At 39.7% G+C, this 27,900-nt stretch overlaps 1 protein-coding gene across 4 annotated transcripts; it reads right to left on the reverse strand.

Moving 5' to 3' along the window:
- Positions 1 to 27,900, reverse strand: elavl2 (ELAV like neuron-specific RNA binding protein 2). Of its 4 annotated transcripts, none has more exons than XM_035149694.2 (8): positions 27,454 to 27,900; positions 14,781 to 14,871; positions 13,778 to 14,021; positions 9,377 to 9,480; positions 7,061 to 7,214; positions 5,538 to 5,763; positions 4,854 to 4,892; positions 1 to 2,685 (listed from the first exon to the last, which is right to left on the reverse strand). In XM_035149694.2, exons 2-8 carry the CDS (start codon positions 14,850 to 14,852, stop codon positions 2,355 to 2,357), a joined length of 1,170 nt encoding a protein of 389 aa, XP_035005585.1. In that variant the 5' UTR covers positions 14,853 to 14,871; positions 27,454 to 27,900; the 3' UTR covers positions 1 to 2,354. The 4 variants fall into 4 exon arrangements, with proteins under 4 accessions (XP_035005585.1, XP_035005583.1, XP_035005584.1 ...); XM_035149692.1 differs by lacking the exon at positions 27,454 to 27,900 and adding an exon at positions 26,130 to 26,244; XM_035149693.1 differs by lacking the exon at positions 27,454 to 27,900 and adding an exon at positions 26,035 to 26,093 and having other exon boundaries at positions 5,577 to 5,763.

Below are 27,900 nucleotides of genomic sequence, written 5' to 3' on the forward strand. Positions count from 1 at the left end.
TGCATTGCCCTTCAACTTATTTATTGATGTACTGAACATGGAAAAAATCCAAAGTATCCAAACACAAAGTAAAGAACATGTACATCCTTTTAAATACTCAACAAAAAGATATTCTATTCCAAAAATGCTGTGAACCAAGTCAGACTATACAACTTCAAATAAATAATCATTCTCATATTAAGAATTGAGATAAGAGGGGTGGGAGGCAACATTTTTTCATGTCGGACCATCGGCACAATTTGTCAGGACCAAATCCTCATGAAGAAATTACAAAAAAGAAACTGTTTTTTTTTTTGGTTTTTTTTAAATCAATATTCGGTCAGGCATGAAAAATGTCTCAACCCCACAGCAGCAAGTATCACAACTCATCTAGACTTAAAGTTAAACTTTTACAAATAACACAAAGAAGGAATAGATAAACAAGAAAAAGCAGTTGCAAAGATAATTATATAATGCATAGCACACTGCTCATTTGAGGGGAAGCATGACTAGTAATTGGTTTAAATAACAAGCAGGATGCAGGTGCAGTATTTAGTGCATCTAAGGCTCGACCAGCCGCCGTTTGTTTGTTCAAGATGAGTTAGATGTTGTTTCGACAAACTCCTGCAACCAATTTTGCTTTTTCGTTAATGGAACTGCTTCACTGACCTTCCCCCGAAGTGAATAAAGCAATATACACCTTTTTACGATTTTAAAGACAGGTTATATGCATTACGTATATTTATATATATATATATATATATGAGTATGAAAAGAAAAGAAAAGAAAAAAGCAAAATTGTTCAAAACTGTGGTTTATATCCATTCTTTACCACATAAATATATATCTATAATGTTTATATATAAAAAACAAAAACAAATGTCTATAGTTTCTTAATACCTTTTTTACGAAGCAAGACTATCTACAGACCAAACAACCAACAAATTTGACGCACTGTAATGCTAGTCCATGGGACAACGGAAAACTTTTTCTTCAAAAAAACAAAGAAAAAAAGCCCTGAAATTAAAAAAGGTAAATATCCTAAAATGAAAATACCTTACATACTCCATGAAAGAAAAAAACGTTATATTAATATCACACTTTCCAATGAAGTCCAAACGAGAACAAAAAAAGTCTGCCAAATACTCAACATAAAAAAGGACTTATTTACATAGCTCAAAGCTCAGGAGTAATCCAATCTATTCTTCAGACTTTCTTAAGCTGCTGCCTTTCATTGGCTTGTCCTCACCCTTTCATACAAAGTATGTAAAAACCCTTATTGGTCAATATTAAGACAAAATCAGTCCAATGATACATCGTAGGTACACCACAAACACCATGTGCTCCATCTGAAGGGAATCCTTTAGGAAGAACTGATTATTATCCCCCATTTACCTTGAAAGACATCTCCACTTTTATAATTTTGCATGCACTTTTTTGCGAATAAACCTTGGTATTTTTGTCCGTTTCCAAATCAAATCGGAAAGCGAGTTGCTAGTCGTAACAACCAGGATGACGGGGGACCCACAGATGATTTTACAGATGAAACCAGCACTGCCATTGATTCTATACTCTAAAGATAATACAAAGATCTCAAAATGTATCTTTTACATCATAAATCTCTCCAGAAATTTCAACCACTGCAAACTTTCTTGTAAAGTTCAAAAGCTCACAAGGTGTCATATGAAGATATTTCTCAAAGTATCCAAGTCAAAATATTTTGTTCCAGGTCCAGTAAAAAGTTTCTCCAAATTTTTCTTTTTATAAAAATAGATGCTTTTTAAACCCACATCAAAGAGGTTCTTAGCTCTTTGGCAAGGTACTGCTTTAAGAATTTTTTTTTGTCTTTTATCCGTTAAGTTTACAATAAGCGACATTATGCAGCCAACCAAAAACCAACTCATATTACAATAAACGGAATACTTGTAAAATCAACAAAACCGCAAATAGATCAAAATAACTACTCGCTAACCACTGAAGGCATTAACGCACCCAAGGCAAATCAGGACACAGAAAAATACAAAGAAAATCACTGCACATAACCTTACAAGACTGACTGTTTCAAAGCAGATGTGCAACAAAATGACAAAACCTATAGTAACGTTTTAGACGGTCCATCTGTAAGGACAGCAAGAGAAGTCAACATCACAGGCAGAAACCTGCAGTACTTTTTTCCTGTTTTAAAGTATATTAAGATTCAAAGCGTAGCAATGAAAGAAAGAAAAATTGTCACATTGTTGGACGCTAAATATTGTTTTTCTTCGTAACACTCACTTACAAAGCTGTTTTTACTAATGTAGAAAGTTATGGTCGATACGCTCCCATTTTCTTTTTCCATTTTCTGCTGAGTTTTCTAGAAACAATCTCAGTGGGTATTAGGCTTTGTGTGTTTTGTTGGTTTTAAATGAGACCTGCAGCACTCTGTCCCCGAGGCGGTATCCATTCAAGCTGGCGATGGCCACGGCCGCCTCGTCGTAGTTTGTCATGGTGACAAAACCAAATCCTTTGCACTTGTTTGTGTTGAAGTCGCGAATAACTTTGACGTTTGTGACGGCACCAAACGGCCCAAACATTTGCCACAGGATGCTCTCGTCTGCATCTGGAGCCAGGTTGTAGACGAAGATACACCAGCCAGTGCCTGCGTGCCCCGGGATGTTGATGCCAGCCAGGCTGGTCACCCCATCTATGGCCATCGGGGAGAACCTGCTGTAAAACACAAAAGAATAATATGGTTCAAGGCAAGAGCCACAATAAGAGCAAAACAACAGGCCTGACTGAATCTAACAAGTCTCCAAATGGATCAGCAAGAGCCACACTTTATTCTCACATGTTTACAATGTTTTTACAGTGCTTACTCATTTCAGACACTTTTTATCCATAAATCATGGACGATAAAAGTTATAAAACAGCATCATCCAGACAAAAGGCTCAGCTGTCATTCTGAATGCAGCTAAAACGACAATACACAGACAAATGAACATACTTTTCTTTTTAAACCAGATTAAATCCAGCTTTCAAAACATTTTAGAAAATGAAGCATTTTTTCTGTGACCAACTTATTTTCCAAAACGAACGCATATATAGATCAATAAGTAATCTCTGTAAATAACATCAATATAATTTGGAGCTCATGTGTCGACAAAGACAGGAGCTCAGAGTTATTAGTTTTAAAGTTGGAATCTGCGTCAGGACTGAAAACGGCACACAAAAGTCCTGGCCTTTGGTAAATGTGGTTTTGCAGTTTGAAGAAACAAAATTCAAAGTGCAAGGAAAGCCTATGAATTATTGCAGCAGGTGTCACGTAAGATTAGCTGCTCCAGTTGGCCTCTCAGGGAACATCGACCATGACAGGTGCGCTCCCAGCATCAAGGACCCAAGGAGAGCCAATGAGCGGGGCAGAAAAGAAATCACAAGTCTATTGTCGCCGGCGATGGGCCTTTGAGCTTTCAGGGGACTGGACTTTAAATCATACCCGAGGAAGGCATTCTCATAAAACTCAACTTCGACAAACTGGTATCCTGGTGAATCCTGAAAGGCGCCTGATGCAACAGAGTTTAAAACAGGACAGGCCTGTCCATAATAGATCAAGGTAAGAGTGGGGAGCTCCAAATACAAGTATGCAATTTTGTGCAATAACAAGAAAGAGATTGTAAAAGTGTGTCTTTTGTTATGTAGACAATGCTTTAATCTAGACATGTTGTGACATTGCATTGAGATTAAAGCACATCTCTGCATCACTGTCAATAACCTGATCTTGGAGAGGGACACATTAAATAATCACCAGTCAAATTTAGGGCATAAAACTAATGACTGGAAATCATGAGACTGTACAAGTGTCTGGTTTATAGACACATAAGTCATCAAATATACAGCTACAGCATTAATACTGGCAGGTAGGAAAAACATAACCATGCTTGTGCTAATTTAGAAAATATACAGTTTGTGTTGAGCAGCTCAGTCCAGACGCCACTGATTTTACAGCCTGTGAGAGAATTAATTAATGAAAGTACAAATGTGAAATATGCTGTTTCAGTTACCAATACACACAGCATGGGAGCTCCGTGGTTACACTGCCCCCTCACATCCACAAGGTCCTAGATTTCAATGCCACCGGGGGCTTATGCAACATGTTCTCTTTACAATCAATGTGGGAGTGCGTCCATGTGGATTTGAAAATGCACAACTTATAACTATGATAAACAGGCCAACAAGAGTTACACTTTCACTATGTCTATCAGCATTTATTTATACCACAAATTGGTGCTGGCCACAAGAATTGAGTTTTCATGAACTGATCTTCCCAGGTCAGGGGAGCAGATAAGCTTAAGTGACACCCATGACGCGGCTATAAATGTTGCACACACACTAACTATTTACATCAAAACGGTCTGATTCACTCAAATCAACTTAATTACAGATCCATTTCTTTGTCGTGAGCACTAATGGTGTGGGGAGGCCTCAGTCCAATCCTGATCTTGGTCCGATACAGACTGGGCCGAGTTTTGTTGACGATAGCATTGATCAATTTTCCATTTTTTCCACCGTTACATTTTCTTTCAGAAAGTTTAGAAATCGATGTTTAAATCAAACTTGATGTTTGGAAATAAAAGACTGATTCCTCTCAACCCTGGTATCCGGAGTAGAAAGGTTGGATTGCTGCATCCTCACTAATGTGTGCACACAAAAGCATTTTTTGCTTGATCAACAACCTGATATTGAATAAGTGCAATGCTCACTACCTACGCATATTGCTAAGAGCTCTTGCAGGAAAACAAACACAAAGATGTTTCCCATCAGCTCCCTCATGTTAGCTTTGATTTTCACTCAGGATCAATTAAGGCAGCCGATAAAATCTACGAGGAAAATCTATTTACCTTTTGACTCCATAGGCCATGTTCAGCAGATTGTCCAACCTTAAAGAAACAAAACACAACAGACGTACATTAATTTCTACCTAAATAAATAGGTGAGGTGAATGATGCATTTTTACAGGATGACAGAGATGGATAATAATTCCACTCAAATAATCTTAAAACTGTTGTGTCCTTATAACCTTATTTAACTTCTCTATCAATATTCAACCTACATAATACAGCAGAGAGGAGACATTCAGTTCATATAGAAGGTGCAAGATAAAAACACAATTTCCACATTGAGATTTTTTTTTGCAGACCTCTGAGGTCAATCATTGGACCAAAGAATAAATTCCCACATGCATTAAAATAAGCCAACCGTAAAAAGGTGTCCGACCACCCACTGAAATATCCACCAGAGTATTTCTCATCTCATTTCCATGTGTGTCAAAATCTTAATTGTGTCGTAGGCCTACATGTGCAACAGGAGGAACACAGCAAAGTTGAAAATGTGGATATGGGGGTGAATAGTTCTGTTCAGTGTTGATGATTCTCCAACAGAGAATATTTCATGAAACTGCTGTGAGACAATTTAGATGCTTATTTCAAAAAAGGCCCAGAGGGTCAAACTTTACATCACTAGCAGTATAAACAAGCTTGGCTCTAATTTTATTTTATTAATTTGTTTTGGTGTGCCCCCTTTACCTGAAGCGTTGTGCCTGCTGTGCGAGGGGTCCTGGGTACCTTCGATTGGGCGACTGATACAGCTGGGACAGCAGGGCCTGGCTCGTCTTCTGGCTCGGGTTATTCGCAAACTTGACTGTTATGGGTTCAGTGGCACCAGGCGGCTTCTGACAGTTCAGACCTTTGATGGCCTCCTCGGCCTCAACTCGCCGGTCAAAACGGATGAAGCCAACCCCTCTGGAAACACCTGAGCAGAGTAAACAGTTGGAAGGTTTAGCTGTATGGTTTTGTATTTCTTATTTGTATTTTTTAATCAGAAAGAAGATTTTACATTTAACGTCTGATTAATTACATTACCAAATAGCATTTTTGACCATAAAAAGGTAAATTAACCAACTTAAAAACCGTTTATTCAAGCAGTCTTTACATTTTGTGAATTTGTCAGTCAATAATTCAAATTCAATCATTGGGCCAATGCTTTACAACCATAATTGACGTAATCGTGACATTAAGACAATGTGATTCACATCCAGGAAGTACCAGAACAACACAGAACTAAAATAAGGAAAGCTGTAAACACCAAGCTCACATTAGACATGTTCAGCATAGAACAGAAGAGAACAGTTTTGAATGAGCAGCAACACGAAGCGTTTGCATTACGGGACATTGGCGGGCAGCAGGGAAAAGGCAGCATAGTGAAATGCAGACGTCCCAAGAAAGCAGAAAGAGGTGAAAAGAAAAGGAAACCCATCACTGTAAATTAAACAGCTAGATTACAAGCACTGACTGCTGCAAATCTTTTGAACAGTTGAGAAATAGCTATTGACTTAACGTTACCATCTACCTACTACATTACTTTTTAATGTTAGCTAGCTATTTTGGGCAATAATGCAAAAGTTCTTAAAATGATTAGCTCCCTTACAGAAATATTATTTCTTTAACTTATTTAACATGACTGCTCTCTTGGGACACCCATGCATACCTTTTTGCTCCTGGTCCTGTTTCTTGCTGCTGTCTGTCAATGAGCCTTGAGCTTCACAACCAGGTCCATCACTCCAGTCGAGTTGCTTGTGGGACTACTACTTGTTGCACATTTGTTGTTAAGTATCTGCTTTGTTTGTTAAAACTGCAGTTGACTTCACGAAATATTTGATTTAAGGCGTGTTCCCATAGGGTTTAATACATATTTTTGCTTGTCCATGAGATTCATCATATTAAAATGCATACGAACGGGAGTAACTTTGAATCCGTTAGTGAGCAAAAGCGTTTTTTCGGGTGATTGCGTTTCCCCTTTTCTTTCAGCTCAATCACAAAATGCTTTATTAACGACGATATAAAACTTAAAAATGAGTTATCTTGAAGCTATTGGCTTGATTTTTGAGGAATAAAGAAAAACATTCCCATGATGGATGCCTGAAAAACCATGTTTCAGCAGCAGATATGAAAAACATCCCAGTTTATTAGTGTTTAATGAGGGTTCTGCTTCCATATTGAGAAAGTGAGAATATAACTGCTCTGTGTGACAGCTGCCATCTTGTACTCACCAGTCACCTGGTCCACCAGAATGCGTGAGGTAATGATGCGTCCATACTGAGAGAAGAGCTGCTCCAGTTCTTTCTGAGTCATTGTCTTTGGCAAGCCACTGACGTACAAATTAGCATCTCTGATGGAGGCCGAACTTGGACGAGCATAGGAAACCTGCAGGCAGACACGACAAAACAGGCAGTAATTAACTCACGTACCACAAATACAATTACCACTTTAGCCTGGTAGCCTTAATAATCTAAACGCAACTGAAACTAAAGCATTTTATCATAATTATTCGGACAAACGTATGTTCACAATCAAAGCCACAGTCGTTTTTACACAAAATTGATGGAGAAACCTAATGCAGAATAATGATCTTCCTGTTTTTAGATTATGTGCCACAGTGGTTGAGCTGACTGCTGTTTGCAAAGTTCACACTCAACTTTTTGCTCTTTTTCTTTTTAATAGTCACGACTACAGTAAACAGCTTTTCATGCGATTGCTTATTCCAGCTCTTCACCATTTAGATTGGATTTCTTTATTATAATCATTTATGTCCGACAACAATAGGGTGCTGCACTGCAATAATTTGTTCGCTCCATGGTCTATTTGTCAGTTTTTCTCTCCACAAAACTTAAAGTTAAATGGACAGTGACAATCAGTGTGTCCTAAAAACTGGCACATTCTCTGTCCATCAACAGTGGGAACTCTGACAAAGATGGATGCAGCATCAGGCCTGTCTGGATAGCTCCCATTTAAAAAAACAAAAACAAATTTACATCTCTTGAAAATTACTAGACAGCAACGTGTCTACCTCCTTAAACTAATCTCGGCCATTCCTGCGACTTTAGACAGTAGATTTTTGAAAAGCCCCCCCCGGCACCAGACGACATAACCATGCAGCATAAATCAACATTTGTCCATAAATACAACCAAGTAATAGAAAACCTAGGGGGGACCAGGGATTCTTCAATGTCCCTCAGATCAATACATCGTTACACCCCACCGTTAGTCATAAATTCATTTTTCTCCCTGCACCGTCCAGTTTTCAGTCTGAGACATTTATACAATAACACACAGGACCCAATTCAGCCAAGATTTGAGAGTTAATGTGAAAATATGGATCGAGGGTGGTTTTGTAAAGGCATAAATGAGAGAAGGAAAGAAGAGTCTGCTGTATCTTGCTATTCTCTCCATGAAGTGGCTGCAGATTTTTGTGACCCGACTGCCAAATACCTGAATAGCGCCACAGCTATTCAATGACAGAGTCAGACACATTAAAGGGTTTTACACAAATTTCCTTTCTGCAATGGATTACATCTGAAAAAGAAAAGCCCTCACTTGAATTAAACCTTCAAAAATTATTATTGTGCTCTCAGATCGATAAGAACTCGACTTGGTCGCCCCCTCTCAAAACGCGCCCTGAAGGGGACACTGACAAAGTGAACGCAAACGCTCGAGCTTCCTGCCCGCAGCCAGGCAACTCCCCCATTTCTCTTCCCCATCCCCCCCTCACTCTCACCTTCACTTGATGCTAATATTTGCAAAGTATATTCCTGTACCTCACTGAGGTGTATTTGCACTTCTGACAGAGCAGCCAGAGGATTTTGGAGGTGTGATCTACAAAAACTGTTCCCATGTTCGACTTTGAGGGAGGACGAGAGGTGGAGAGAAAGACGTGTTCGATGAAAAAGAGATGGGGTTCGGAATTTGCCACATCTTCTATTATAACATGCTATATCTTCACATTTATATCCAACAGTGAAATAAGCATTAGGCTTTTAAGTTTGGTGCTATTCAAACAAGATTTTCTGTGACAACATGCGTTTTAGCCCACAGACGTTTTCTCCATTATCCTCTGTCCATTGTAAAAAGGGATCTGGCCATCTCCTTGCAAGGCCACTGTGAAATAATAATCACATCTAATAATCTGGTTCCACCATCCACAAATCCTGCTGCACTATATGAAGCAAATTATTTTTTCCAGCAGCACATTGAGTGCTACATTGCCTGATGAATGCTAATGGCAGCCACCTCCCTGTAAAGGCATACAGCAGTGCTACAGCACATGCAACCATAGAAACAGTTCTGCTCTACTTGAGGCCCAGGCAAAGCTGCTTGTGCCCAGATTAACAATAGGCTCCCTCTCGACCCGACAGTTCTCCAGCCCAATTATGCTTCGACTCCAAATACACACGAATGGTATTTTTTGCAGCCAATCTTGAACGGTAACAGATTTCTGCAGGTTTAAAATTAATATGTTTGATGAGATCGCTCACTGGAGACTAAATTAAATTGAAAATGAAGTAAAAAGAAAAATCAAGATGTCTTACCTTGATGGTTTTGGTCTGGAGTCTCAAGCCATTTAAAGTATTGATGGCTTTTTCTGCGTCCTTCGGGTCCACGTAATTCACAAATCCATAGCCTAGGCTCTGCCCTGCAATTAAAGAACCAGAAAACAGAGCCACCGTCAGACATCACTGAGGTATCATAAAAAAAAAAAAACTGCTTTTTTATGAATTGGTGAATGACGTCAATGCAGTTTTACTCAAAAATTAAGTGTGCAAAATCAATAGTGTCTGCAATACTAGAACACACACACATGCACAGTGGGTCTTTATTCCTTATACAGGTCAGACGTCTATTAGGCTTAAAACCTACAGTAAATTCTCAAACCAACTCTGACGAAAATGTCTTAAATTAAAAACAGGCAGTTTCTCCGCTTCCAATCCAACTCATCTGAGACAGTAGCCGAGGTGCAGCGTGTTCCCCTCTCTCTACAGTTTATCTCTAAAATGTACAAAAGATTGACACCCACTCTTTATGTGCACAGAGGCAATTCAATTTCCTCCACCCACACTGCTGGGTCTCTGCGCAATTCCACTGCCGGTCAAGTTCACCAGCTCAAGCAGCTTGAGAATATTAATACTGTGCATAAGAAACTTGATTGTGACAGTTAAAATTTGAGACATGTAAAATTAAAAGACAATGTATTGAAATAACACAATTAGTATGATAATAGACATCATAACTGTCAAATACAGCACACAGCGTTGCTATTAAATTAGCTTCACCATGCATGTGCCTTATACTGGATTTATCCGTCTTCCACCGTGAGTCACTGCTCTCTTGGGTTGTTCAGCTGTGATTAAGTGAAGTTCATAAACTTAATTTCACCTTGCATCTGTGGGACTGATATAGCCCAGAGAAACACACCAAGCCTTTGAAATGAGCTGGTGAAATGACACTTTACTTAAAGCCTGGAGGCCAAACAGCATGTTCTGCTGCATGTGGCACGCTACGCCCGTATAGTGATGTCTTCCTATGGAACGTCTAATATCTGTTATAACTGGGAGGGCCTGTAATATGTTTCCATAACAAACAACTTTCAGCTGTCATTGGGGAGTAGTGGCGACATCCTGGGATGCACTTACACACAACTGCACCCAGCTTCCAGTAAAAGACTAGTGCTGCCCGTGGTGGGAGGAAATCGACACAAAGAGTAAGCCGCCGCTGCCGCAGCAGCAGCCAAGACGAGAACATTTAAAGCAAAGAGGAAGCATGCATCTCTCTGGTGATTATTTAGCATCTGATGTAGCACCAGTACACAGATTTAGGTTGGCTTAAATCCATTGCCACGGGGCCAAGGGAGAGACAAAAGCAACAGAGTCTGGAGGGGATAGGGTTTTATGTAGTGCTGAAATTTAAATCACAGCATCATTCCTCAGAAATGACTCGGAGGCTTTGAATAACATTAAGGTTACTTTTCCCCCCAACTGAGTCTGAAGTCAGTTTTTCCTGCCCCACTTCAAGCTTTTATCAGTTAAAAGGGATTTCTTCTAAATATACTAGTTTTACAGCAGACTTCATAATAGCAGGCTGGTGAGTGGCTGTTGTTGGGCACAGCCGCATCATCCACCTTTTCTGACTCAGTCCTGGGATTAAAAAAACTGGTTCTAAACCCTAAAGTTTGCAAATGTGACCAAACTCATTCAATAAATGTAGGCACATAATGGACACACTATAAGCTTCAGATAAAGAACAGCAAACAAACCCCCATTTAGTTTTAGCAGAATAAAAATGAGTATCAATTAAGGGCTGCAATTACCTAAGAAAGACTATTTTTCGATTTAGGTGTCCTCGACAAGACATCTAGGAGAAGCTGGAGAGCTAACAATTTACCCGTTACAGCTCAGTACATTTGTATTTCTAAAATAAGAAATTAAGTTTTTACGACTAATTATTTCAAATCAGATCACCGGTGATGCTTAGAGCCTTTGGAGCTGTGCCACACAGTTTCTCTAAAGATGCTGGTGCGACTCATCATTAATCCAATCCAAGAGAAGACACAGTGAAACTAATAATACACTAAACATTATGTCCTTTTTAAAAAGGTGTAAGTTGGAAATTACCTTAACAAGTTTTTTACAAATGTATACAAGACGAACATGACTGCAAGGATACACGTGGACATGACTGTTTCTAAAAAAAAGTTAGACTGCTGAAAGCACAAAAGATGTTTAAGCAAACTAAGATTTTAGTTACTAGTCATTTCAGGTCAATGATAATAAAATACCCAAATATATTAGAGATCAGGTCGCAGTTGAAAAGCAACACAACTAAATGTTTGGTAACATATTGCGAAACAGGAAGCTGGGAATGTAAATGTCTCTTCTAGCTAATAAAATGAAAAAAAAACTTAATTAAGGTTAAATAGAAATCTGTTTTACCATTTGTATGCACTGACACGTTTTGACCCCACAGAAGATGAAATTGAACTATCATGCTATCAGGGGTGAACTAATTCATGCAGGTATTTTATTTAGTTTTTGGGGATTGAGAACATCTAAATTTACAGAACCAAGGATTATACAGCCAGCTAAACAACTGTTTAAATGGAAGTCTCTTGCCTAAAAAACAAACACAAAGCAATAGCATAGAAGAATGACCGTTTTGTAATAGGATTTGTTCATCTGTTATTTTGTATTCCTTGAAGTGTTAGTCTAGAAATTTGAATCACTAGGGCACAAACAAACAGTTTTTCTTGCTCAACACTGCCAGACTTTCAGGAGGGCAGAGAGCATAAAGTCCTTCTGCGTCAATTGATATCAAACAACTGGTTTCGTGACATGCACATTAATTACTTGGAGTGCCGTGCTCACACTTTCTCAACTAAATATCCAACATATCAAGCATGTTTGTGTTCAATCACCCAAAAGCAGACTGAGCTCGACACCGACTTTAAACGATTGTCACTCGACAATTCAGCTCATTTCACACATTATCAAATGCATTTCTTATATGCATGGCTACACAGGGGAGTTTATTCCATGCAAGACTAAACACTTGACAATTTTCCTGTCTGAATGCCAAAAATCTAAATAGAGTAAATACATAATGAGAGCCCCACGTCTTCCATCCCTACAAATACACCACCCTTGGCTTGTGGTCTACCTCTTGCTGCCATTTGTTTCCAGTTACATAAAATATGAACACTTTGATTTACAGGGCACTTATACACAGCTTCCCTACAAATGCACAGAGACACATGCTATAATGGAAATGCTTTTTAAAGAAAGTCTAAAAAAAATAAATAAAAAGACAGCAGAGTGTTATAGAAGCCATATATATTTAGCGCAGCTGAAAACATTTTTAGCGTTAAGGCTGTTAGTGCCTGTGGGGAAATTTAACGACCAAGGCAAAGACAGACATGTGAATACGAGCCAGCTAAGCACTGGTCAGATAAGCACTGAAATATTAAGCATTATTAATATTTCAAAGCAGATGTGGTTTGGCACACATTCTGAGTTAATTTTAGTGAAGGTGACAACCTTCGAGTCTCAGAATACTGATTATCTATAATTAGTGTTTCTCAATAAAAGACCTCTCAGGCTCACATGCAAATGAAACAGATGTGTTTATACATTCTTAAAAAGGCCAGAGAGACTCGTGCGTCTGACCATTGGACTGTGTTATAAGGAGCAGATGGAGGAAGGTCTCGGTAACCTTGACCAAAACAGCGAGCAGTAAAAATCCAGCAGCCTCAGCCATAATCCACCTGCACACGTCAGTGTGCGCCACTGCTCGCTGCATTCCTCCCATCAAAACAACCTGAAATCCTTTGCAAGTCTTGTCTAATGTCTGTCCAAATATAAAGAAAAGAATGTGTTCCCTTGGTTATTTACTACAGACATTTTATGGGACACTCAAATTTAATTACACCATTTCCCTTGAGCCTGGTTTTTAGGAAATGTCCTTTTGCTGGTACAACTAGTGTCATCCTGTATATTCAAGCAGCCGATACTGTACAGAAAATAAATTAGTCCTGTTGCTGCTTGGTAGGATTTATAATGGCGATGTTCTCCATAATGACATGCAGAATGATTGGCTGACTTTCAAATTAATGCCTTTGCATTTATTGGGGGCAAAATGTTCCATTATTTATGATGCTGGATGTCACAAACGAGGAAATCGCATATCATGAATGCAAAAATATAAAAGCTTGGACATGGACAATGACGCTCATAGGGCCCCACTGATACATTATGTGGGTTTAGTGTTTATGTTACCAAGTACAGAAAATATTTTTGCAATCATGACTTAAATTTTTCATCAAATCAATTCAATCTTAATTTGTGCCGATTTAGTGAAGTGAATGCACATACTGAGCACTTAGTATCTGTTGGACCAGAGCTACTAAAACCAGACACAGCAAAGCAAATCAGATGAGTTACCTGTTATTTTGTCCCGGACTAGTTTACAGGACTCAATTTCTCCGATGCTCCCAAACAAACTCTTCAGCTCCTCTTGAGTCATGTTCTGAGGCAGATAGTTGACTATCAAGTTAGTTTTACTGTCCTCTATGCTTCCTGACTCTACAGGTGAGGAGCAGTTGTTTGAGATTGTAGAGGGACCGTTGCTTGTGTTGTTGCAAGTTGGCCCATTGGACAGCTGTGTTTCCATGGCAGCAATTACCTGCTAAAGAAACAGAAAAAAAGAAAAGAAAATCAAAGTCAAAAAAGACCAAATGCAAATCTGAGAAAAGCATCCGAAACACCAGAGAGTTAAAAAATGATGGTCTTCCCACATTCAAACATCGTTTTGTTGGATTATTAACAAGGAGTGAATTATTATTTAACATCAACACAAAACATTGTAAGGAAAAACAAGTCCAAAGCACAGACTGACAAAAAGATGCTGCATGCTGCGTTTTTTAATGTGCATTACCATAATTTAGAGTAGCACAGGAGAACTTACATTGTAAGTGATAAAAGTATAAACTGTAAGACTGTGAATGTCAATAGTATTTTCAATCATGTAAAATTGGTGTCTTCTAGCATGAAAAACAGCCTCCAACCAGCAACAATGTATGAAGAGACATCCTTTGTTAACAGACGCACCATGTGCAGTGTCATCACACAGCTATGCATGTTATTCTCAGGCAAACACATTAATATGATATAATAACAAGGGCCATGACATGACAATTTTAAACGTCCATGAGATAAACATAGTACACAGGTTAAGACCATACCAATATACTCAGACATTAAAAACTTGGGAGCTTTGCACATGCAAAACACAAAAGTGCCAGAATTCCAAATTGAACATGTGATTAATTTGGTTTGAAGGTGGAAATATGACCAAACTAACGTCATTGGTATGGCCTGAGCACTGAGACAAAGACAGCAGGCCTTGTTCTGGCCGAATGATTTCAAAATAAGAAGTGCCACTGACCCCAGTCCAAGGCTCAGGCGCCCACGAACCACTTCTGAGGAGAGAAGCCACATCGCACAGTCTGACTGCCATGTTAGTTTGGAGTTGCCGTCTGAAAATGTGGACACAAAGTACGTCATGTTAGATCAACAGTAACAAAAGCAACAGTCAGAGGTGATCACATGTCAGAGATGGGGAGAAGAGAAGGAGGCTGTTTTTTTTTTGGGACCTAGCTGTCCATGCAGATGGGCTTAAACCAGGGAGAAGGCAAAAGGCAATGTTTCACTTAGTCACAATTCATCTGCAGTACGGAGCAAACAGCAGAACCAAGACGAGCAGAGTGTTCGGTAAAGAGAGAAAACCTGGCCACAACAAGCATGAGGAATGGCAATTAGTACAATGGATGGAAGAGCAGCACAAAGACTCGCACTGAAATCGGAAAGCACAAATCAATTGGTCTGCTCAGATTGCTCACATTCAGCAACATGGCTAATGCTCAGGTTTCGCTGACACATCCTGCATTTGTTACAGCGATCTCTGGCAAACAACACACTGAAACTGCAAACACCAACAATAAAATTATCAGCAAGTTTCCCAGTTAGGCTAAATGCACACTTACTTCTAGAATAAACTACTGACAACAGGTTCAAATCACCAAGACAAGTGGAGCTTCAGCAATGAATCACGGAGCAAATATACAGTGCAAGACAAGAGGAGAATAGACTTAAATCAGCACAACACACATCACGAGGTAAAAGAGCCACAGCAATGAAATATGACATTTATATACGCAGATTATAAGGAAAACATCACGTAGCGTCAAAATAGGAATACACTAAATGTATCAAACGATGATACAGATACATTTGATTATTTTACTGTCTTATTAAAGTTAGCTGTAACACAGAAGTGGTTCATATTCAGCTTGTCATGCAAAAACCACAGGAGGTGAAGCAGTATAAATAAGATCAGCACCTCTCTCTCCTATGCCTCTGCCACATTGATTTTATATTCTAAGATGGAAATATTTTTCTAAAGGTTGAAAATCTCGGCACAGACGACTGAGCATTCACTGTCCCACTGATGAACTAGCTCCACTTTGCTGCTTGCATCTAGTGAAAATGTCATCTTGCCATAACGCTGATGCAAATTGATTTTCACTCCTCAAGTGCTGAAAACAGAATTTCCGTTGTCAGGTATAACCCGATAAACCTGAATCGATATTTCTTAGTGGAGAGCAGCTCAAGGCACGGAAAATGTCTTAAAACCACTCTCGGCCATAAGACATGGATAATGCATGATTCAGAAACATTACATTTTTAAAATTTCCTAATCTAATTTTCAGGGTTTGCCAGAAGACGATTAATGTTTTATGGCGTCTTGATTTCACTGCTTTCTGTTTGGACTTTTCTGCCATGTACAATATGCTGATCTGTGCTCTCATGCCGTGCTCCACATGAGTATATGGGGCCAATAAACAGGAGCTATCAAACAATCTCCTGTTACACATTCAGGAACAGACTTTCTTGTCTGACTTGGTATTTCTTGTCTTAGCAGCATTTTGAATCTTAACTAAATAAAGTCTGTGTACATAAATGCATGTAAACTAAAAAACTGGAGAAATTTCAACATCTGCAGATTAGAACATGAATAAGCACATTCCTCCACCAATGCAGATCTAAATTATCTGGATCAGCATTATGACAACTCAGATTTCAACAGCATAATTATACTTTTTTCCTTCAAGATCCATCAATTATTTCCTGAGAAGGTCATAAATGATAATGTTAAGTAATAAATTCCTTGATTTGCCCAGTGAACCGGATCCACACCAAAACGTACTAAACTCTGGCCTCGCCCACGCTCCACTCCTCCACTAAGCTGGGTGCAAATCGGTTCAGTAACTTTAACATAATACTGCTGACAAATAAACAAACCAACAGAAAAACATAACCTATGTGGCAAAGGTAATAATTACAACCTTAGCTTACCTAAGTGTGAAAAAACGGGGGCGTAATGAGTGTGTGGAGTCCACTTTGATGGCATGACTAAAAACAACAACGTACTTAACAGTGTTACTTATCTAGGTATGCATCTATTCAGAGAATCTGTGTGAATCTTAGCGAACATAAAGATTTCCACTCGGGGGAATATAATCAGGATAACAAAGAACAACATTTCTAATGAGAATAATGAAGACAAATTGTACAGCAATGGCAGATAAATAAAAAAACAAGCATAATACATATACTGACATATGCATTGTTATAGGAATCCAACTACTTGGAATTCTAGTTTACTGATGACCCACGACAATCATTCAAGTACAGTAACGCTGTTGCCATATATCCATTCAGCCACGAGTTTAATCTACCTTTAAGACTACACCTTTATGACAGTTACAGCATCAATAATTGGATAATAGTTAACTATATCAAGGTCTGCGTAATCAAACCTTGAGTTTGTGATTTCTTTCATTGTATTTGCAAGCAAATAAAAGTGTTAAATATGACTCAATGCAGCTGCTTTAGTGAAGGTCTGAGCTCCTACAGAGGTGTTATAATAAAGAGCCAAACCACTCAAGAATACTAGAAATGTCAGCAAGGCCAAAGACTGGTTATATGACGAGTAAAATGTAAGCATTTTACAATGGTAATGTGTGGGTATTGCAATACTTGTCTGGTATTGGTACATTTTGAAAAAAGTGTGCTTGTTGTGGAGTCCGCTACTACAGTGTGAACTACCACATACTCTGTTTTGAGTACTTTGGAAGCTGTTGGGTCTGTGGACAGATGTCAACACAATTACATCACAACCGCACAAGTTAAGTCTTCTTTGTGCATTTTTTTGTGCATCAAAACAAAAGACATTGGTCACTTTTATTTACCATTTATTTTACACAGAATCCACTGTTGTGACAGGACCACAGTGAACTCCAGCCAATACTTTGGTTGAGTCAGCTTTGCTCGAGAAGCCGCGTTCAAGTCGGTGCAGGAGCATCCTCACAACAGTGCATTCTCCGCTGAATTACACAATGTCCTGTGTCACACACAATATGCTCACCCCAGTGTTTGCAGATACGCAGCAGTTTAGAAGTCATGTGCAGAACAGTGTAATGCAGATTCCTCTGTGCGCATTATACAAAGACTGTATTTAGTAGCAGCTTCTCTCTACAGCTTTCGGCTTCATAGCTACTGTGCTAACTGACGGACTACTTCTGTGTTAAGAGCAGTGATATAACAAATCCTGACAATAAGACTTGATGCTCTTGTTTAATAATATTAGCTGGATCTTTCTTGTCTGACAAAAGAAGCAATTATGTCAACCGTCTATTTTTTTAACGTTTACATAACTGAGAAAAAGCTAAAGAACCTTTACAAATGAAAATAAAGTGGCACAACGCTGCTTGTGTAATTGTCCTGCCAATTTTAACTGAGGTAAATAATCAGGGTACCATACACGCAGCTTGGGGGGAGAATTGTGCCCAGACTTGTTCATTTGACTTTTATTTTAAGAAACACTCGTCCTTAACCGTCACTGTTTTGGGGGTTCTGAATATTCTGTGGAAAAACTAGAAAGCCAATGTTCCAGTGCACAACTGCAAACACATGAGTCATTTGATTCACTGTCACGTCCCAAAAAACAAGGTCAAAACCCACTGACTGCATCACCTAATACAAAAATACAGACTACAGCCACATAGCCAGCAGCTACAACCCACATGACCCATTACCACAGATACATTTCATTCACTAGAAGAAACAATAACAGCAGCAGAGTGGATGTCGTCACAGTGAAAATCCCAAGGCTCTAACAGGGCTCTCAACTAGATAACTAGATACGGGGTCTTGATGAATGACCCCTATACACAGACGGTTGGCTGTGAAAGCCAAAATGAAGTGCATGTGTTACATTTGAATGCCTACATGACTTAACATGTAGTGAATTATTGTACAGGAGAATTAGGAATTAGAAAATGAAGAATTAACTCTCACGCAAAACAGGAGAAAATAATTATACGACGAGATGAACAAAAAATGTAAACCATGGATTAAAATGTATAATGTGAAGAAATATACGGATCATATATGTGTTACTGTAGGATACTCCATTACATCAAATAGTACTTTTAAAATGTGATTTGGAGCATCTGCATTCACAGCTAAATACTTTTTCTCGAGGAGAAACACTTCGAAAGAGACACTATAAACTCAATAACCTGTCACTGGAGACAACTCTAACATGTCAGTAAAATAAATAATACTCCTGAGTGAAGTTTCGAGAGAAAGAACAGACATGAGTCAGAAATAGTCCTGTGCCCTCCCTCTGCTGCAGCAATTCACTGTCTGCAGGTACCACTGGTAGAGAGAAAGGGTCGTGGTTTATCTCAGACAGAAACTAAGTTTACAAGAATAAACTAATACAACCACCCAGACTTTCAATTTAGCCTTTACATAACAATTTGTGATTAGTTCACAAATTGTTCAGTGTCCACCACAGCAGAGACGCTGCACAGCATTTGCTTTTGTGTGCGAAGGAGCGTGCACTGTGTACCCAGCCCCGCCCAGGAAGGAGAGTGCAGAGTGTAAGGACAAACAAGGCCTCATATTAACATATAACTAATACTTCAAACAGAGGGAATTAGAAATAAAGTATTTTCTCTAATAAAAGCTTGCATTAAATAAAAGACTGTCAGAGCATGCAGTTGAGGAAAATATGATCCATGTCACTATATGAAGAATATATTATGATTATATGGTAATAAGGTAGCCTCCTGTTTAACAGCCGTAGTTTATAGAGATAGTTGCTCAATGGGATAGTTTATTGTCGACGAAAAGCATGAGGGTGACTTGCCCATAAAAAGTTCCTCATGACAGCTACTTGTGTCTTTTTTTGGTTTAATCTAATATCCTAATACAAAATATTGCTCACATATTGTAAAGCAAAGAATTAAAAATAGTAAGCACCAATAATTTGACAGGAATGGCCAATTCTATACAAATAATATTATTGCAAATATGCCATTTCCTGTCAACACAGATGGTTGTTTGCTAGCCACATCGTGTCGCCTGCCAGCCAAGGAGATTAACCAGGAGGGTGAAACACATGAATGAGGTTCATGCTACTAAAAGTGACTGCCTCCATCTCCTGTGGGACATTAGGATTGAGTGTCTCTAAACAGTGAACTAGTTAAAATTGATGCACTGCCACAGACGACAAGAACCACACTCAATGTCCAACATATGAAGAAGCAGTGCTGTTCCTCCTGTAGCGTTGGACAATATGACATAAAACATTTACGAGACAATATGTATGTTAATCTAGAATCTTGTCTTATTCTATATATCGATATTCTGGAGGAAAATTCATTGATTAATTGATGCAATAGTCAATAGATTAATCAAAAGAAAGTTTGTGTCAGAGACTAGACCGATTAGTCTTTCGCCCCTATACCCAGGTCGGACGACCGATTTGCACGTCAGCCCCGCTTATTAACTGTGACTTAGTAGAGGAAGATGTGTAAACTGCAGGTAAATACCTATAGGCATCAGGATATATGACAATTTCAAACAGTTTATCTAGAAATCATTAACAGAATAAATGTAAACAGTTGATTATGGATTCACAGCTCAGAGGAAAAAATATGCAGTGACTTGTTTTCAGGTGTAACACATTACATCTGGTTAAAACATGAACAAACAAAATGATAATACTGAAATATATTCATAACCTAAAAACGACAAAGATTTGGATCAATGCACAAATAGCAGTAGTCCTGATATGTTGATTGAGGCCAACAATATCAATAATTCTCTATCAGAGCTTCCTCATCAGTTTCCAACTCAAAGCAACATTAACTGCTGCCAGTACAGTCAACAGCTACATCAAATATACAGCGAGCACTCCACTCGCGCAAGGATAAGGTTTTGAACTTCACAGGGTTAAACTGAACCCTCCTGCTGCTCCTTCCATCTGTCATTTGTTTCAAACTCAAACCAGTTAGTGACTCAAAAATACATCTCCTGCTTTCACATTAAAACTTTCCAGCTTTCTCTTCAAACGTGACAGAAAACGACCCAGACAGAAATTCGATATTCAGCCAAAATCTTTCACATGCCAAAAGTGACAAAAAAGCAGTTACCTATTCCATGAGCAGCCTCCCCCACGTGCACAGCAACAGAGAGGAAAACGAGCCAAAAGAGAACATATTGTTGAACAAAATGACTTGACTTCAATCTCCTTTTCATATGTTTCACCTTTTATTCTACGTACAAAGCACAAACATTGGCTATTGTCCCGCTTGAGATCATGCCACAAGGCAGAAATATTTTATTAGATAAACACTTGGAAAAGGAGGCTTGGCAAAACGCTTCTCCCCAAAATATTTCAGTCAAGGCTTTCAGCGTGTGCAGCCAGCCAGCAGCCTGCTCTTAGTGAAGGCATTTCGCTGCACAGCATCTTGTTCCCCCAGAGGCCCTGCCTCATAGTTTGCATCACAAACCAACCCCAGATAAAGACCACATGCCTCTTTTTTGTTTTCCCATCATGGCTAAGATAAACCATCCACCTCCACAATTTTACCCCACTGAGCAGGAGGCCTTTTAGGACTCATTAAAGTGTAGCGTGTTTAGTTATTGGTACTCTCAGATCCCACAGCAGTCTCACAAGGGGAAGAGAAGCCTCCGCACCGAGTGTTACTATGAAGAGAATACAGTGATTCCCAGTTCAGATGTAGTGAACCCTTCAGACTAAAACACACTCGCACGCAAGGGTTATTTATATTGCGACTATGACAATACGCACAAAGTATGAGGGTCATTGACAACCAATGACACAACTTAAAGGTTTCTTCCACTCAGATATCTAACAGACAGTACTTTTATATCTTAGCCATGTACCATCCTTCAACCTCGGAAGCTGGTGGTACTGGCTCTGTTTTAGCGGCTCAATAATTCTGCTGGTTAATTACATGGAAAAGTGACAGAGTGGGAGTTTGGAAGCAAGATTTCACAGCTCAACAAACTGTCAAATCAACCAATCACCTGGCAACATGTCATAACTGTCAGAGTGGAAACGATTAGAGTAGATCCATCAATTTCGATTAGTAAAGATAATTATTGTCTGAATGGAATCATTTTTATATTTCTAAGCAAAATCATAATCCATCCCCTGGCTCCAGCTTCTGTTTTGAAATGTTGATCATAAAGATCAAGCGTGACGATTACTTACGTTGCTTCTGATGTTCTATAGACTTAATAAAAGTGATAAGTAGGTTAATTTATAATATAAATGATAATAACTTCCTGCTCTAATCCTGTTCACTTGTTTAACTCCACCATATGAAATGCAGCTTGAGCTCACAAGTTAATGACAAACGTAATCTACAATCAAGAAAAGCAAAGTTCCATCCAGTTTAATCCATCCACATGATGCAGTAAAGTCACCACTGACACTTGAACATAATTAGACGGCCATTTTCATTTCACTTAGCAGCTTGAGTACAAGCCATCAGGCAATCTACTGTCGTTAAGAGACATACCTGTCATACTTAAAAATAGTTTCACTTTCACAGACTTATAACACGAAAGAAACAAAGTAAAACACATTAAACTCTGAAGACATACACACAAATGTCAGCCCAAATGTTATTGCACAAACAAGTTATATTGCAGAGGCCTCTGGCATGTTTTCTTGTCAATTTCAGGCTTTGTATGAAAACTATTCTGAAAGGCTTATCATACTGTATATACTGCAAGTACTGTCTAGATTGAGGAGAAGAAATACAGTCAAATAAAAGCTGACATACATCAAAAATCGAAGGGGATGTTTTTTAATCAATAGGTTAATGGTAAAACTTCCTTAACTTGAACCTGAAGCTGCATCAGCACGCATTTCTGTGACACTGAGCACTTAAAAGCGAGGAGGCACGAATCTCTGCTACGAGCTCCTCAGAGAATTAAATTGACCAAGTATGCGTGACAAACTGCAGAGCACAGAACTCCAGAGTGTACACGCTGACATGCACGGCCTGTCCTTGAAAACTAAAAGCCCACAAGTAACAGTTCAAAATATCCAAGCAGAAAACATGGCTGTGACTCGTCTACCCACACTAACACACACACACACACACACACACACACATGAAGTGTACAAAAGGCAAAAGCTACATCATTCAATGCTGTAAGAAAAATAGTATATCTTACATAAAATTTGGCTTTGACTGACATCTGGTTTATTGAATTATTTAAATCATCTTAATGTCACTTATAACAGAAATCACAGTTGTCAGTGTATGTTATGACATCACATGTCGACGCTCGACGACGCCACATCGCTTTATTTTATCTTTGCTCCATCATTCTGACTAGAAAGCCAATTTTCTTAGTAATTTAACAAACAACTGAAATGAATCACAATAGGTGTGTTGTTTGTTCTGAAGGTGCTAGTCGACACCGGGTAGGGTTGAGAGTTGGGTAGTGACAGGCAGAGCATGTCAGAAAAATAGTGAAAAGTGATGCAAGTCAGAGCCATCATTGGCAGCCTGCCTCCCCAAAAAGTGCACCAGCACTTTTAGAAAAAAGAATAATTCAAAAATCTTCAATACACAGTTCACCTTCAACAAAATCCTGTTGGATACTTTATATTTCTCAAGGGACTGCAACACATGTTCATCAATATTGACTTGACTATTGACCAGAGGCTTTTTTTATTCCTTCTGGCTTGATGCTGCTTGAAAACTAATTAAAAACTAAAGTCACTGCATGTAAAAAGGAACACCCTTCATATATCCTGCTCTATTATCTAGACTCTTTGGTTTCATTAAATATATATATTATATAAAAAGATATATAGGCTATATAGAAAAGTCTGGCAGTGTTGCTTACACTGGACCTGAAAACAGCTGGAATGCATGATATACTGTACATATACAAGGACACACTCAGTGTCAGAGTATTTGAAACAAATAAAGTGACACTTATAATTGTTAATTAATAATTCATGTTCATAATATGCATTTATAATTCATAATTAAGGATGTGACTTTTCCATCTTTGAAGCAGCCACCCTACTATGTTTTCAACTGCAGATCTTAATAAAAAAGGTAATGCAAAAACCAAATACTTTGATATTATTTAAATTTAGCAGTCAAGCTAAACAGTCAATTTGGTTTTTGATGTTACAATAAAGCATTTATTCATTGTGGAGGTTCAATCCAACAATTAACATTGCAATTAATGTTTAGATAGATCATGAAACATTTACACTACCCCCGCCTCCCACTTCCTCAGACCTGCACAGTAATACTGCTTCACCACATTAACTACACAAATCAACCCTGGCCACACCTACAGAGCATGGGAAGTGATCTATTACAGCCTGTGATGCAGTGGCAGGGTTCAGGGACACTGCAATGCTGGCCTCCTGTAATGACCCACACATGCAGAGGCAGGGCCACCCTGTGGCCAACAGACAATAAGGACCAAATGAAAACAGCCCTGTGCAGCAGCCACAGAGTCCAGACTGCAGAGAGGGGAGGGGAGACGAGGGGGGAGGCCACACAGGAGAGAAGGAGATGGGGCATTTAAGGAGGACAAAGGGGACAAAATTGTGGAGTGGTTTCTTTTTTTTCCTCCCTTTTTCTGCTAAAGCCATCCACTGTACACTAACCCAGTTCTGACAGCAGCACACATTGCTGTACACAGTGATGTGGCCTTTGGAAGTTCACTCACTGTCCAGCATTTTAGTCACTCTGTCAGCAGCCTTTATTTAGAAAGGCAAACGTGGGGGCTCAATAATACATAAAGACAACCGCTCTTATCTCTTGTCCCTCTCAGGAGCACAGAGGCTGCTGCAACTGGGGACGTTGCATGAACGCCGAGGAGGAAAAATGCCTGAAAGCAGCAGCTGTATTAATAGAAATAGGAGCATGTTGGCATCTATGTAAAGCTGGACTTGATTTGAGATATCGTGTACTCTGAATATGACGGATATTAAAGAGAAAAACTATCACTATTCAAGTAAAAGCCCCATTTAAACAATTTAAATTATTCTGGCGTTCATTTAATTCAAGACAATACTGCACATAAAGCAATATAAGTATATGTACTACAGTTTGAGGACCAAAAAATTAACATTTCTCATTCAGTGTTAATACTAGTCCTTAAGAAACTGCACAATAAATCAACACACTAATCTCCACTCACATTACAGTAAAAACTGCAGCACACCTTACATCCTCACACAACCCCGTTCCCTTTAGCTGGGCTGTCCGTCTATACCCACAGGAGCAGATGTCCTGTTTTTTTGGGGGACAACCTCCTGGTAAACGAGTCGGCCAGGCTTTTAGCTGCTGGCCGGGCTGGATGATATGTAATCTTTCCATGAGTTACCGAGCGGAGATCGCTCCCTGCAGACCGCCAACTACAACTCAACACATTCACCTGGTTAACAGCCACTGGCACGTTCTATATCCGCACACGCACAGAAAATGCCAACTACAGAGAACGTGCCTTGGTTTACGAGAGATACTATAACTGTCAGGAGAAAGCCTGCGGGCACAGAAACTACAATGGACGACGACATGAAGCCTTTTTAAATGTGTAGCAGCCATACAGTGGCTGTTAGTATCTATACACACATACACAGGAAAATGCAGTTTCAAACAATGGAGATTTCTGCAAAATATAAGCATGCCACTGATCTGCATGTATATATAAACACATGCATATACACCACAGATTTGCAACAGGGTGAAATGGAGCCTGTATAAAGCAGCGTCAGGGTCCAGGTGTTTCCAATGAGGAAGCGGCTGTGATTGGTTAACGAGCTGCACCGGGTGCTGCTGTGCGTCAACCGCACGACGTCAACTGCGGCTGAAAATGGCTCCGCGCTAAAGTCCAAATTAAAGCCATTTTTTAAACGGTTTAAGCGTTTAAAACGACACACCGCCGGTTTCGGTTGAATGACCGCGAAGCTTCGAGCAAAAAAAAAAAACTGCGTGGCGACTGCTGCGGTTTTCAAACATGCACTCCTGCGTTTTCCAACCCGGCTTTTGCGGTGGCTTAGCTCTCGCGGTAAAAAAGCGTTGAAAGTTGCGTGGCAGCAGCTGCGGCGCCGTGTTTTGTCCACGCACTTGCAACAACAGTTACTGTGTAGTTTCTTATTAAAACAAACACGCGTTGTATAAATACGCATCCCCCCAATGGGAGTTCTTCACGCGGCCATGTGGGAAGCGTCGCCTCGCCGCGCCCGCCTGTCTGGCCTTGCTAGCTACCGTAACTCCCTTGGAAGCGTTCGGCTGCGTCCACTCGGAGCTAAGTCTGTTCGGACAGCAGACATAGTTCCCCCGCGTCCCTCCGAGGAGCTTACCTGCAGGTGTTGGGTCGCACGTTGCGGGGTTTTAATGACGTAGGATCTGCGGACATCAAACTTTTGCTCGCCGGTGTTTGAGCGGCTGAATAAAGGGGGCGGTGGCGGGAACGCGGCCGCTATGACGACACTAATCAGCGCGTCGGCCAATCGCCGGCGGCCACGTCACAACCCCGGAAGTGGGGGTGTTCACGCGCTGATTTGCTGCAGGTGCACTTTAGACACATGCGTCCTGACGTGAAGAGCGAACACTACCGAGTCCCCCCGGGGGGCCCCTGGGAGCTGCCTGTGGGAGCCTCGGGGGCCCCTGCGGTGTCCAGAGGGAACCAGCACAATTAGAGATAGTGATCTGATCCACTATGATTACAACAGAGGTGGATGAGCACTGCTATTTCTATTCTGAAGAAGAGACATATGCATTGGCAAAACCACAAAAAAGGCCTAAAAATGAAAGGAAAACCCTAAACAAATAGGATCCGAATTCCAGAGTGGATTTCAGTGCAAGGGCGTCTATACTGTACATTTTGCACCTGCATGGAAATCCAGAAATAGCATAAAAACATGCACATGATAGCATAACTTAGAAAATACCATCCAGCAACTCATAGTAGTGGAACACACAGGTTGCACTTAACCTATATAGCATCATTCCTTTGTTGCCCTATGGGCTTTTTTTTTTTACATTTAAATCCAAACGCCTTTTTTTTCTTTTTTTTCTTTACATCCCATCTGGATTTGGGCATATTGTCACATTTAACATAAATAAATCCCAAGTTTTATGAAAGAGCTCACATTAAAAAAAAAAAATTAATAATTGTAGGTATAGTTTGCGTCCTGCAGCCGTTCTTTCTGCTTCTAGTGTTAAATACTGCAGGTAAAACGGCTCGAGCTTGAGTTGTATTTCCAATATTCTGACGTTTCTAGTCGGGATGCATGTAGAATCAGCGACTACTATGCGGATCCCACGTTTCAGCACTGTGCCAAGGCCTGTATTTCTACACAGTGGAGCAATAAAAGCGTCCGTCCACGGCGGAGACCTTGGGAGATTTGGCACATGTGCGCAGCCTGCTCCTCCTATATCGCGTGAGTGCGTGATCAGCCAAGGCACCGCAATCCAGAGTCAATGGAAACATGAATGCACCACGGTGACTTTCCCCCCATCGCGTTCACATGCAATGAAACAGCGGCTGAGACTACACATACACACACACACACATACAGTGAATGCATGATGTCCTCAAGAGCACTGTCACAGGCTGGAAGAAAAAAATCGGTTTAGACAAATGTTTCAGGTGAATGAGCAAAGGTGTAAAAGAGATCTTACCGTTTCTATAAATGAAAGTTAGGGACGTCCTTAGGCAAACAATCTCTGAATGAAACACCTGGCCAATAGCGTGTAAAATGAAGGATTCCGCTCTCTTAGTTCAAACTTGGAAACATAAAAGCCAACACAAACCAGAGAAAATGAGGAAATGAAATATTTATTAAATCAAAACACAGAAATGACTTCCTTTCAGCAAATGCATGGAACATAAGGAGAAAAAAGAACAGAAGAAATAAAAGGAATCAAATAATTAAAAAAAGCCGGCTTCTGCCCGTCTCGCTCTTTACAGGTGCGCCACACAAATACGCGACATCACTGAGTGGAAACCAACGCGAGGAGGAGGTGGTCTTTAAAAGGAAGATAGTCCTGCCGGCGAATATATAGGGCCGTATCACAGCATGCCTATACCTCTCCGCTCTCTCCGTTTCATCCATTCAACCTACACAC

The sequence above is a fragment of the Hippoglossus stenolepis genome, chromosome 23 (genome assembly GCF_022539355.2).
Source record: "Hippoglossus stenolepis isolate QCI-W04-F060 chromosome 23, HSTE1.2, whole genome shotgun sequence".
Lineage (NCBI taxonomy): Eukaryota > Metazoa > Chordata > Actinopteri > Pleuronectiformes > Pleuronectidae > Hippoglossus > Hippoglossus stenolepis.